The sequence below is a fragment of the Pollachius pollachius genome, assembly GCF_949987615.1.
Source record: "Pollachius pollachius genome assembly, chromosome: 8".
Classification (NCBI taxonomy): Eukaryota; Metazoa; Chordata; class Actinopteri; order Gadiformes; family Gadidae; genus Pollachius; species Pollachius pollachius.
This window is the reverse complement of record NC_136941.1, coordinates 22,731,049-22,744,688: the sequence shown is the minus strand read 5'-3', so window position 1 is coordinate 22,744,688 and position 13,640 is coordinate 22,731,049. Positions and strand designations below refer to the sequence as shown.

The window sequence follows — 13,640 nt, the reverse complement described above, 5'->3', positions numbered from 1 at the left end:
CAAACACTGAGTGTTTGGGGTACTCTGTATTAAGCAAAATTGACTCCTTCTCAATAGCTTAGTTATTATAATGATAATAATGAATGAAGATGCATGCAATGATAACGAGTTCCTGTTATATGGCCGTGGTCTAATGAATACATCATAGGGGACATCGCGCTGTTTTCACAATAAATTGGGTTGAGGTCAATTATAGGTGACAAAGTGTTGGAATTTAATATTAGACGTGTGAAATCTAATCTTGAGTTGAGGGTAAGAGTTATTACTTCCCCAATATGACACTATCATACTCGTATGAAGTACATTTTGTTCAAGCTAGTTCTGCAAAACCAGTTAATATTGAAAACCTTTCTTTTAAATAAAATATTGGTGTGATTTTGGATAATTGCCAGTAGTGGAGAGCACATAAGTGTTTGTCTGCATCTGCATATAAATCTCTTTTTTTCCTAGCTATCGTTTTCCGAGTGCGGTTCTCTGTCATTCCTGTTTAGAATCATGTGGGCAAAACCGTGTGTTAAAAGGAAAAACAAGACGACATAATAACTAGGCTGGAATTACTTTTACCTAAAGCAATGTGGTTCCTCAATGAAGACACATTTTGCACATTGAAATCAAACTTTCAATGTGAACGTAAGTACCAGCCCCTCTCTGGGTGAAAATGTCTCTCTGGTAATGGCAACAAAATGACACCAATATAGTCCATTAAAACAAGTATGGTGCTTTGGTATTGGTATTGTATCGTTCTTGTAGTGGTGAGCTGTTGAGCCATTTTACGTGTATAAATAGGGTCCTGATGCTGGTATGGTCCTGGCATTAGTATGTTCCTGACATTGGTATGTCCTGGTATTGGTATGGTCCTGATACTGGTATGTCCTGGTATTGGTATGGTCCTGGTATTGGTATGGTCCTGATACTGGTATGGTCCTGATACTGGTATGGTCCTAGTATTGGTATGGTCCTGGTATTGGTATGTCCCCGATACTGGTATGGTCCTGGTATTGGTTTGGTATGGTCCTGATACTAGTATTGTCCTGGTAGTGGTATGATCCTGGTACTGGTATGGTCCTAGTATTGGTATGGTCCTGGTATTGGTATGTCCCTGATACCGGTAGGGCCCTGGTATTGGTTTGGCCCTGGTATTCGGTATGGTCCTGGTATTGGTATGTCGCTAATACTGGTATGGTCCTGGTATAGGTATGTTCCTGGAATAACTCTGATCCTGGTACTAGTATGGTACTGCTTAGTATTGGTATGATCCTGGTATTCATATGGTATCATTATAGTACTGCTCTACTTCTGGTTTTGATATGGTCCTGGTACTGGTGGCATTTGAAGTTTATGTTTGGTTGCAGTATCAGATGGTTCACACACACCAGCTCAAGGTCTGCTTGCAGAGAAGATGGATACTCCATCAACAAGGAGCCATGTCGTAGGCTTATATTTGAACAATAGTGTAGGCCGTACCTCCCACATAGAGAGCACACAGAAAACTGTGTGTGTGTGTGTGTGTGTGTGTGTGTGTGTGTGTGTGTGTGTGAGAGCAGGATATAGAATGCTCACATCTAGAGAGAGCAGCTTTGTAAGAACTGGCTTTCACGTTCTTAAAAGCTTTGAAGCAGCCTTGTGTTTTTCTACCTTTTCAAACCTAAAAGACACCAAGGCCAATTAAAAAGAAATGTGGGCAGAGTTTACAGATAGCCTTTCATTTGCTTTTCGCATAGATTCTACATTAGAAAAATATTGGCCCTTATGTATGAGTCACAGAGTGAAAGACTGTTCCGAGAGATGGATATATATATATATAAAAGGAGGCTGACATTGAGTTGAGATTGAAATTTAAAATGTAGTGTCTATTCACAAACATAATGGCCCTGAAAGAGAGAGCGAGACATAGAGAGCGATGGAGCGGGGGAGAGACCATAGAGTATGGGTGACCATTATGTTCCATGGCTGTGGTTTTCTAAAGGAGCTTCGTAGGTATGGTTTAGATTTTAGTCTGCAACATGTTTGCTTTAGATGTGTTGTATTTCACAGTCCTATCTTCTCCCCCCTTTCTTTTCTTGTTCTACAGCAGTGGACTACCCCATGCAGTTGCTACAGGGTTCGCACCAGACTACCGTCAAGAGGAACAGTGGTTCGTTCCGTCAGGTGAGGCCATTGCTGTAGACTAGTATGATCACCTCAGTTCTCTCTTTTCTCTCATTTCGATAAACATTCCGTGTGTGTGTGTATGTGTTAAACAAATAGCCATTAAACTAGTGTTGTTTGAGATCAATGTGTAAGATGAATGGATTTTTATCAGCTATACACTGCACAGAACACATGGGCCATACCATTCTGTTCCACTTCCTCTGTATCGCCAGTTAAGAATCATGTTGAAATCCCTGCATGATCAGAGCCCGTAACATAAAGCCATGTTTAAAACTAAAAAACATAAACAAAACAGGTGATACAACCCTGCTACCGGCTCCTAAACACACATGTACAGCTAATACATGCAGCCTGGGGATTAGCGGTGTGTGTTGGAGAGAACAAGGTGTTAAAAGAGGCAGAACGTTAAGCAGAACTTTACAGACCTCAGCAGCATGTTTAATCCACCACACCCTTTCTTATAAAGGTTAGGCCGTTTGTATTCCGTGTGCGTTGGTAATCCCTAAATATTCCCAGCCTTTCCTGAGCGCGGTAACAGTTCAATTTCTGCGGGCGGTTCTCAAGGAGAGGTAGGCAGGCCAACGCGGGCCGAGGAAACAAAGGAGAGGAGAAGATAGATTAAACAGTCGCACAAAAGACAGGAACCCAGTGAATAAGGTGTTGACAGCTGCGCTCTGACGTGCTAAATCAGCCATGCATCATCACAAATAAGCACACACACAACCTCACACGCCTTCGCCTTTGTTTTGTGTGTGTGTGTATATGTGTGCGTTTGTGCGTGCGTGCGTGTGTGCGTGTCCGTCACCCCACCTTGATGGTTTTCTCTTAATTCTTCATCGTCTTTTCTTTTGTTCCCCTATGTTTTCCACGTCTTCAGGAAGCCGGGCAGCCGTTGAACCTGACCTCCAAGCCCAAGGGGCTGGAGCTGGGGAAGACCCCAAGCCCCCAGAGCTTTGAGCTGGGCATGGCGGGCATGCATGGGTCCTACAGGCCGCGGGACGTCCAGAGGGAGCCCTCCCTCAGCCCGGCGCGCTCCGTACTCAGTGAGTCCTTCCTCTACCGATCCTCTCACTGTTGGGACTGTGGGCTCGTCCACGCTCACTCACTGTTCAGGGCCTCCTCCTCGACAATACCCAGTGCCCATGGGCAAGACATAGCCCTAGACATGATGATGAAATATTACGAATTGTCTACATGCTAAACCCTGGCACTCGGAATTGATTGCTCGGTTGGATAATATAGATTCGGAAAATCAAGCCACTTTTGCTTACCCCAAAAAAAACGTTTCCGGTCTCTGATATCATGCCATACTTCCATGGGGAATAGCATATCAGGATAAGTATGCTAAACAAAACGTGTGCCTGGAGCTGCTCCTTCTCACATGAGAGCTAGCGCTGTGCTTGGCATGTGATCTACTGCACCACTCTTCATCCATCCACAGCCCTGGTATGAAGTGGACTGTGGTCTTACCCCTGGTCGTCCTGACCTTTACACACATTTGATTATCCCAACAGATGATCAGTTATTAAAAGGGACTAACATGAAAGTAAAGAGGCCTTAAAAGCTCTCTCTCTCTCTCTCTCTCTCTCTCTCTCTCTCTCTCTCTCTCTCTCTCTCTCTCTCTCTCTCTCTCTCTCTCTCTCTCTCTCTCTCTCTCTCTCTCTCTCTCTCTCTCTCTCTCTCTCTCTCTCTCTCTCCAGGTTTCCTGGGGGAGGGGGATGTGGTGACGCAGGCCATCCACGACGCCCAGCAGCTCTTGCGGACCCACGGGGTCTCAGGCCGAGGGAAGGACCAGGGTGACCGGAACAGGGAGGGCAGTAAGATGGTGAGCCAGTGAAATGCACGCACGGACCAGGACACAAACACGCCCGCCTGCACGCACGCACAGACACCAAACACAGCTTGAATATGATTGGCTAATGCCGGAGCCCATGGGCAAGACAGTCGTAGAGATTGTTTTATGAGCTGTCTACATGTGGGGATCATGGTGTTGTTGTGATGATGTGCGTGTGGAAACGTGACCGGACACGGGCCAGCTGTTGGAGTAACTTAGTTGGGTACTTTTATGCCTCAGCCTTCCGTTCAGGTATGCCGGTAATGTTGTGAACTCAAAGGTGTGCGACTGAAATACCCCACTTTACAAAGAACAAAGAGTTCTCAGGGAAAGAATATGCACGTGTGCACAAAAATAAAGACACACACACACACACACACACACACACACACACACACACACACACACACACACACACACACACACATGCGTGTGGTGACGTGCTAAGGTCTTGTCAAAGGTCAAAGTGTGGTATTGAGTTACAAGAAGCTGAGGCTGGAGCAGACAAAAGAATGTCTCAGCTGTAGAAGACAAATGGAGACACACACACACACACACACACACACACACACACACACACACACACACACACACACACACACACACACACACACACACACACACACACACACACACACACACACACACACACACACACACACAGGGAGGGGGGCGGAGTAGGGTGGAGAGACAAAGTTAGAGATAGAAACAACTTGCATTCTTACATCTTAACAAAGCAGGACAGGTGTTGGGCTCTTGGTATTTATTACACCGCCACATAGCCACAGTCAGTGCCCTAGATATGAACAGCATATGGAGCATTTACAATGGTTGGCCCTTTTTATCCAACATTGTAATGGACTGAGGTCTAATCTAGCCCTTACATCGGTTTGGGCCTGACTATTCACTGTATATTCAGGCCCATGATTCAATTTGTAAAGTCAAAATTGTCTGATTTTGTCCATTCCACGTCATTTTCGAACAGAGTGAATTCACCGCACCATTGCTATGTGAGTTTTTTTTGGTATTTCTTTGAAGCGGTTTCCATCTTTGGTTTCAGCTGTGTGGTTGTGTCCCAGCTGTCACCATCCTCACAATGCCACAAAGGGTACTGCGGTCACAATGAGCCCGACCACCTGCCTTTTCTCTTTCTCGCTCCTTACCCCCCCCCCCCCCCCCCACCCATGGCAGGAGGGGGTGGGGGCTCTCTCTCCCTCTCCCTCTCTCTCTCTCTCCCTCTCTCTCTCTCTCTCTCCCTCTCTCCCTCTCTCTCTCTCTCTCTCTCTCTCTCTCTCTCTCTCTCTCTCTCTCTCTCTCTCCCTCTCTCCCTCTCTCCCTCTCTCTCTCTCTCTCTCTCTCTCTCTCTCTCCCTCTCCCTCTCCCTCTCTCTCTCTCTTCTCTTTTGCACTGTCCTTTTCCATTATGCCGCTCCATCCAGCTCAGGGCTTTAATTGCGAGCTTTGGCTTCTGTGAACGTGCACGTTCATTCACTGTTTCCCATTAAAACCATTAACACCAATAACTGCGCCCCCAGCCAGTTCTGGCACTGCGTCCGCTAATGGCTCTGGTGGGGGCCGTGCCACTGGACATGGGGATGGAGTTGTGCTTTTAGATGCTCCTCTCCTCTCTCTGCTCTTCTCTTTCATTGATTCTATTAAATTCATTGAACATCATTTTTCCCATTAGGAAATGATTTTGCCTGGTCTTAAGACAGTAGTACAAGATGATAAACACGAGTTCCTCTGATCGTCTCTCTTCCCCCTTTTCTCCTCTCCTCTGCTCCCTGGCCCACGACCATAAACACCATTCTAGCTCCATAACGGCGTTGTCAAGTCCTCTCTTTGCATTTACGGCTCTCTGCATTTAAACTGCAGCAGCTGATATGGGCCCTGGTTACTCAGCCTTTACCTTACATGGGATTGGTGGATACAAGATGCACGCACGCATGCACAGGCGCACGCATGCACAAACACGCGCATATGTACGCTCCCACTTATTCTGTAATGCGGTTGGACTTAATAAATGATCTATGTTCCAGGTGTGCACTTGTTCAAGAACGAATATTCACAGGATTTATGACCAAGCTTCAGCTTTTCAATGTGTGTGTGTGTGTGTGTGTGTGTGTGTGTGTGTAGGAGTACAAGACGGCTGCCCGGGTGGAGAGACGGCCGCCCTCGTCTGACCGCGGTGAGGATGGGGGCCTCGCCACGCGGGCCCCTGACGACTGCCTCAGCAGTGATTCTGAGAGTAGGTGGCCCCTCTGCTGCGTTACAGTAGGGTCACACTAGGAGGTTCTGGCCTGTGGGGGCCCGCTGCCCGGCCGGTGATCGCAGACACGCGTCGGCCGTGCCAGAGAACAAGTCTGTGGTAGAGCTCTTGGCCGCCCAGACAGCATGATCACACTAAACCATTTACATCACATTTAGGGGATTTTGCTGATGCTTTTATCCAGAGCCACTCACAACCACGCAGGGTGATAGCCGGCTTGTCAGCTGCAGTCAGGGTGAGGTTTCTTGTTAAGGGACATACCGACACTCGGATAGGAGGAGCCGGGGTTCGAACTAGCAACCTTCAGGTTACCAGTCAACACGCGCTACCTCCTGAGCTACTGCCGGCGATTTACCACCATCCCCCTGTTAATTATTGTGTGTGTGCAAATTTAATTCAGAACTATTTACTTTAAGCTATTGTTTACAATTATATGTATTACTTGCAATCAAAGCTGAATCGAATCAAAATAAAATCAGTCAAATCACTATGTGCCACTACTTTGCAAAAAGTTTAATTTAGTGAAGCACTCCACGTCGCTTTGGCCGCAGCCTTGGAGGAGCTTACTGCTGCCACGGTAACCACCGCTCCTTGTCACCAGCGCTCATTGAGAACAATGGCTGCCGGCCGCTTTGGCTGCGGATGAATCCGTGGAAGTGACAGTACAGACACAGTCATGGATGTTCTTCATGTCTCTGTGAATAATACATAATAACATAGAAAGATTGAAAACATACAAACCTAGAAAATAAATGAAACGTATTGATTAAAAGATCCAATAGCAATGTAGTGGGTTCAAATGAGTGCGAGCAGGCAAATACTCAAACTATAACAAAGGTTCTCCAAGAGTCGTCTCTTGGTGGGTTCTTGGTACGATCTCCACTCGCTCTGGATCTCTGTGGTCCGTTCTCTCCTGGTGTCCTCCTCACTACAACACAAAGCAGGCACATAAGTAAACACTCCCTGATTGGCCTGAGTGCGGACACCTGCTCGTAATCACGTCCAATCCCCCCAGCGGATCCGGTGCGCTCCCAACCTGCCCATACTCCCCCAGCAGGCCAGGCGTCGCACGTCCCCCCCACAAGCACATACACAGCCTTTATGTTAGAAATACCCCTTATTATTCTCACAATGTTCATTTCTGCAAAACCAATTTCAGCGTCTTTCAAAAACAGTCTGTTTTGTATCATATCGCTTTAAGGCCCGCCTCCCGAGTAGCCCAGTCTGTTGTGATTGATCAGCACGCCAACTCTGTTGTGATTGGTCGAACGATTTGCACGTGTTTTGGCAAATTCACACCCCTAAGAAGTTGAAACATTGCGGGTAGCCGGGAGGCGGGATTTCTGCACCTCAGAACTGCCCACTGCAGTCTGATGCCACATTGTTGGGGAAGCAAAGTTTGAGCGCAAACAAGCTGTTTCACGCACTTCTCGAGGGGCTGTCTCGGTGGGCGCGAATACTCCCCCTGGCTCGGACTTAGATTTTTCTAGCTTACTAGAGGTTAAACATGTAAACATATGTCCTAAAACAGTCTAAAGCAAAGGGAGGAGTCTAAAAAGCATGACATCCCCCCTTTAAATCCTCCCTCCCTCCCTCCCTCCCCAGGCCCCATGTCAACCCACGCGGGTGTCGTTGGCGGCGGCTACGTGGACAGCCTCCGCGCTCCTCCCCACCCCTCCTCCGCCTCCTCCTCAGCGTCGGCCGGCCACATCAAGAGGCCCATGAACGCCTTCATGGTGTGGGCCAAGGACGAGCGGCGACGCATCCTGCAGGCCTTCCCCGACATGCACAACTCCTCCATCAGCAAGATCCTTGGTGAGAGGGGGCTCCGGGACCCCGCTAGCACCGTGTTGGTGGTCCTACACCGTCCTATTTCAGCTTGGATTAGTGTAATTATTGTTTATATATTGTATATATATTGTATACAGTATATATTATTACATACTTTATTATTTTATTATTGTTATTCTAGGGTTTGGTTATAATTTTCACAAGGTTTTCACTGTGTAGCTGTTGATACCTTTTGTTATTCTGGTGTTTTTAGGTATTCACCGTTTAACTGTTGATACCTATTGTTATTCTGGTGTTTGTAGGTATTCACCGTGTAACTGTTGATACCTGTTGTTATTCTGGTGTTTGTAGGTATTCACCGTGTAACTGTAGATATCTTTTGTTATTCTAGGGTTAGGATGTTATTGTTATTTTGGAGCGCCCATATCTCACTGGTTGATTGTTAAAAAGTTCTGACATTTCCCAACTAATTTGTATCCCGGAAGAGCCGGTCTTCATAAAGTTTGGTGTCGACTATCTCATCGGATAATACCACTATAATTTATGGTCAAGGTCAAAGGATCAGCCCCGCCGCCCTGATACATACAATTAGAACCCGGAGTTCAAAGTGGAATTTTCAAAATGGCCTTATAAGGAAATCTAAATCTTTCAATATTCTATACATCACAATTACACTTCATAAGTGGTCCGGCACTGGAAACTACCTGGGGACATAGAGGCCACCACCTTTAATAACTGTGCAACTTTTAACAATATTTTCAACAATGACGTCACAGTGTCAATTTTAGTAAAAGCCAAGCTAAGGATTAATGCTCTAAACCGATCACAAGTCTGCTTCAGAAGGTGGCAGCACCTGGAAATGGAAACATTGCCTGGCACATAGAGGACACGTCCCTAAGCATGTATATAAAGTACTGTGTAGATATCTGATTCCATGACGTCACAGTGTCAATTACACTAATTGCTTAAGCGTAATGCACCACTTTGCATATAGGGGGCCCAAAATCCCACATAAACGGCATCTACTACCAAACCAGTGTCTGTGGATGTGTGTGTGTGTGTATTTTTATCTGTGCGTATGTGTGTCTGTTTTTGTGTGAGTGTGTTTGTGTGGGTGCATAAGGTTTTTTTTTCAACAAAACCTGGATATTTGTTGTTAATGGAATACCTCTTGTGACCGCTTGCAGTCCGAGTTATAGTTACGAAAGGATGTAATGTTTTGGTTTAACGGTTGTTCCAAATGTATATTTATGTTTATATATTGATCCTCTTAGCTCATTTATTTTAGATTTGTATTGTACTAATAAAATACACACACAAACACATAAGATAAAAAAAAAAGACTGATCCAGATTTGAATTTTAAAAAAACAAGCCACACCCATTATTGACTTGAACCCTGACCCCAACCACCAGTACCCTCCTCTCCCCTGACCTCTCCTGACCCCCTTGTCCCCCACCCCCTGCAGGTTCCCGGTGGAAGTCCATGTCCAACCAGGAGAAGCAGCCGTACTACGAGGAGCAGGCACGGCTGAGCCGGCAGCACCTGGAGCGCTACCCGGACTACAAGTACAAGCCGCGGCCAAAGAGGACCTGCATCGTGGAGGGCCGCCGGCTCAGGGTGGGCGAGTACAAGGCCATGATGAAGAACCGCAGGCAGGAGCAGAGGACGCCCTTCATCCCCAGGTGGGCACGCACTCGCGCACATACACACACACTCACACACACCTAGTGGGCACGCACACACACACACACGCATCTAGGAAGATGCATGCTTGGACGCGGACACATTTGTGCACGCACACACGTGTGTGTGCACAAATGCACACGCACAAACACGCGCTACGTGCAAGATACGTGCTTGTGCACACACAAGCAAGCTTGCACAAATGCACGCGCACACACACACACACACACACACACACACACACACACACACACACACACACACACACACACACACACACACACACACACACACTATAACAATGCATATGGATGGCATGACAAGAAGGGTAGTAAGGGGGAAAAAAAGCATGACGGATGCACAAAAGGCTGCTTTAACTTTTGATTAGTGAACAATGGCAGTTTCTCTCGCGGGCTGGTTCAAAGAGCAGTACTCACTCACTCACTCACTCACTCACTAACACACTCACTCACATTTCTTACTTTTTAACAGCATGCCGTTTGTTTGCTTTGCCGAAAAAACTCAAGTTGACAGACACCATTTTCAGTGCTGTAAGTGAGTGGCGTTTCTTCCCATGGTGCACGCGTCCCTCCTCATTGAAACATGAACACTGGTCGCTCCCCTTCAACTTGCCCAAGTGAATAACGCTTCATGTTCCTTTTCTTAACAGTTAAGTGGAGTGCTGAAGCAGCAGTGTCCTCCGTTAATTTTTTACATTCTTTAGAAATCTTCTTGCATGCACGCACGCACAGACACAAACACCCGACCTGTTAGGAAACATGGCTGCCGACTTAATGACATAGCGGTTAGATGCTTTATTGTTTGTGTTGTTGGTTAACCTGCTCTGTATGTGACTCAGGTGAGGATGAGTTTGAGTGGCTTGAAAGCAAGATAAACCACAGATCCTTAGACCTGTTTTTCATTTTGTTGGAGTAAGATTAAGACAAACTAGGAAATGTCTGTTGTGGAAGAGGGCTCCACCTAGCGATGATGTTCATCCTCTGCAGCCCAATGTCCTCAATCTAACTCACTAACACCAGTTGATGGCGTGCAAACACGACTTTTGCAAAGAAAATCCATTGAATCCAAAAATGATGTGATTTGTTATCGTGCCAATAACAGTTAAAGAAACTGTTGATAAGAGTTGTTAAGAGTTTATAACAGTTCGTACACACAACATTTTAACGTTGTACACCAAAAGCCGTGTTTATGAACATTTTACACTTCCTGTCCTTCAGCCAATCAGAGCCCCAGCAGCGCCACTATGCGCCTAGCGATGGCCAATACCAGGGGGCCAGCGGGTCCATGGCGGTGGCGGCCATGCCCTTCTACCCAGCGCTACTGGAGCACTACCTCCCCCAGGCCCCGCCCCCCCAGCGCCGGACGGAAGGACAGGCCACGCCCACCCCCGCCACGGCGAGGGAGCGAGAGAGGGAACGTGAGAGGCTGCCCTACAGCGAAGGGGAGGAGAGCGATGGCGGGGAGAGGAGCGAGGGGGAGCTGGTGCTGCTCACAGACTGAGGGGGGGGGGGGCAGGGCAGCAGGGGGCTGCGTGACCAGCAGGGGGCTGCGTGACCAGCAGGGGGCTGCGTGACCAGCAGGGGGCTGCGTGACCAGCAGGGGGCTGCGTGACCAGCCGTCATCAGGGAGAAGGAAAGAAGGCAAAGTGGACGGACGGAGCGAGGAAGAGGCAAGAGGTTGGATTTGTTCACAGGAAAAGCCTATTTTTTCTAGAGAAAAGATTCTTAGATAAATGGAGGAGCCCCTTGTAAATAAGCAATTATCAATCTTTCCCTTACACACACACACACACACACATACATACATGTGAAAACACACGCACACACACACACTCACTCAAACATGTTTTTTGTGTTCCCCTTTTCCTTCACAGAAATCACCAGCTGTTATGTGTTTGAAGAAAATGCTGTAGCTTTACTCCTTAATGCCTTACACTCTGGACATGCGTGCACCTAATTGTTTGAGTATTTCCCTACGAACGTACGCCACTCCGAAGTCTCAAATTTTGGAGATATTAAATAAAGGCTCTATGTAGATACTTCTCTCCCTGTCATAGAACAATGATGGTATGAGGGTGTTATCAGTGAGCTACTGCAGCCCCCTGCTGGCCATTTTACAGTACTCTCCCATAGACTCAAAGTCTGAAGGCTTTTTATTAAAGATTTTTAATTTGTTTTTTATTAATTTAAAATGAGTCATATTTTGAATAGTTTTGTGGAAGGGTTGCAGCACAGTCAATAATCAACAACATATAAATATATATGTGTGTGTTTATGAGTGTTAATCATTAAGGTAAAATTCAGCACCTTCTTTTTGCGTGTCAGGTCTTCAATGCTTTTTTACTGTTATTTGCTCGCCAATGAATCAGGCTGCAATCCTATGGCAACTGTGTGTTTAAATGAGCAGGGTGGCTCAGCTCCCTTTACATGAACAGCATTGAAAATGCTCTCCTTGTTGAACTGTCGCCCCCGTTATGTCTGAGAGAAGAGGCTACTTCCCCACTTCAAGTCTGAACTGCTGAATAGGAAGAGCATTTCTACTGCCATTGCGGTGACGATGCACTTATAAAATGTTGTTGTGCTGGACAAAGACATAGGAGCATTGGTCAGTTGAATGCTTTAGCAGAGCTGTCATCATAGGAACAGACGCTGCCAATCACCATGCTTCAGCGAAAGAAAAAAAAGTAGAAGCTGACCATGGGTGCATTGCACATCCTGCTGACTAGAGGGCGCCCCTGAGCCGATTGGTCCTGCTCAGGGACGTCCTCGCAAGTGACAAGTACTCATTAGACACTGGGTTATGTGTGTTTTCAACATCTGAGGGAACTGTATATGACCTGCCTATACTATCATCCCCTGCTGATGTAAATATAGATAGAGACTTTATTTTGTTTATAAGAGCCTGCGTAATTTAAAGGTGTACATTTTCTTTGTTTTTTCCAAGTTTTGTGTTGCTGTTGTATTTTTCTGAAAAAAAAATAAACTGGTGTTACATTGTTTTGGGCAATTTTAGTTTTTGTGTGACATAAGGTCTGATATAGTTATATGGTTAAGTCTGAAAAATCCTCATGAATCCAGCCAAAGATACCTATAGACGTTTTATACACCAATCAAAACCAAATTGCAATCCAATGAATACAGTGCCTAACCTATTTTTTAAAGAATTGAGAGTAAATCTACCTCTGCAAGAACAAGTTAGATGTGACCAGAAATTCATACATTAGGCCTACATTGTGACACATTTTTTGCTGTACTCTGGTCAGGAGACACGGTGATGCTATCCCACCATTCACCTGAAGGAGGCCTCAAAACCCGTTTGGGTCTTCGTTGATCCTTAGAAAATAATTAAAGACCTCCCGCTACCTTAAACAACGAGCTAGATTATGTTAGTTTCAATGTCCCAGTGAAAATACTGCTGACTTCTTAGTAATAGCCATTAGCTTAGCGCTCTCTCGTGGCCCCGGGCTATTATGAGGGCTACCGGCGCTAGCGTGTGGAAACGGGCACGGCGAGTGACTGTGGGCCGCGGAAGCACCTGATACCGCCGGGATGTCGGACAGCGAGGGTTATGTGAATATGTATTTCTGTATATATTGTAGCGTCACAGGGTTTGGGAGGAAGGGGCGGGCCTTCTGAGTGGGGGTTCCCGGGGGTTTCCTTCCGTGTGGGTGTGTCCGGTTGTTTTAGTGTTCCGGTTGAGCTGCGCCTGTCTGCCCCTTTTGAGGAATCTAATAAAGCTCCTATGGACTTACTTCGCTCACTACCTCGCCTGTGGTCATTACATTGGTGTCAGAAGTGAACAAACGACGGGAGTTGGTGGAGAGTTGTGCTTCCAAGCGGAGGGCTACTTTGGATTTACGTCGCGGTCGGGCTACAGCGTTAGTTTCAGT

The 13,640-nt window shown here is 46.5% G+C and overlaps 1 protein-coding gene across 5 annotated transcripts in view; it reads left to right on the top strand.

The window, feature by feature from the left end:
- The window catches only part of sox13 (SRY-box transcription factor 13), a 30,994-nt gene extending 18,237 nt beyond the window's left edge, over nucleotides 1-12,757 (top strand). For 2 of the 5 annotated variants that reach the window (XM_079741593.1, XM_079741591.1), the window contains exons 8-14: nucleotides 2,075-2,148; nucleotides 3,029-3,194; nucleotides 3,852-3,976; nucleotides 6,121-6,232; nucleotides 7,859-8,068; nucleotides 9,513-9,729; nucleotides 10,969-12,757. In XM_079741593.1, the coding sequence (XP_079597719.1) occupies nucleotides 2,075-2,148; nucleotides 3,029-3,194; nucleotides 3,852-3,976; nucleotides 6,121-6,232; nucleotides 7,859-8,068; nucleotides 9,513-9,729; nucleotides 10,969-11,251 (1,187 nt within the window). In that variant the 3' untranslated portion in view covers nucleotides 11,252-12,757. Of the gene's footprint in view, nucleotides 1-2,071; nucleotides 2,149-3,028; nucleotides 3,195-3,851; nucleotides 3,977-6,120; nucleotides 6,233-7,858; nucleotides 8,069-9,512; nucleotides 9,730-10,968 lie in introns of all 5 variants that reach the window. The other 3 variants (XM_079741592.1, XM_079741590.1, XM_079741594.1) reach the window with 2 other exon arrangements.
- Nucleotides 12,758-13,640: the final 883 nt, after the last annotated feature.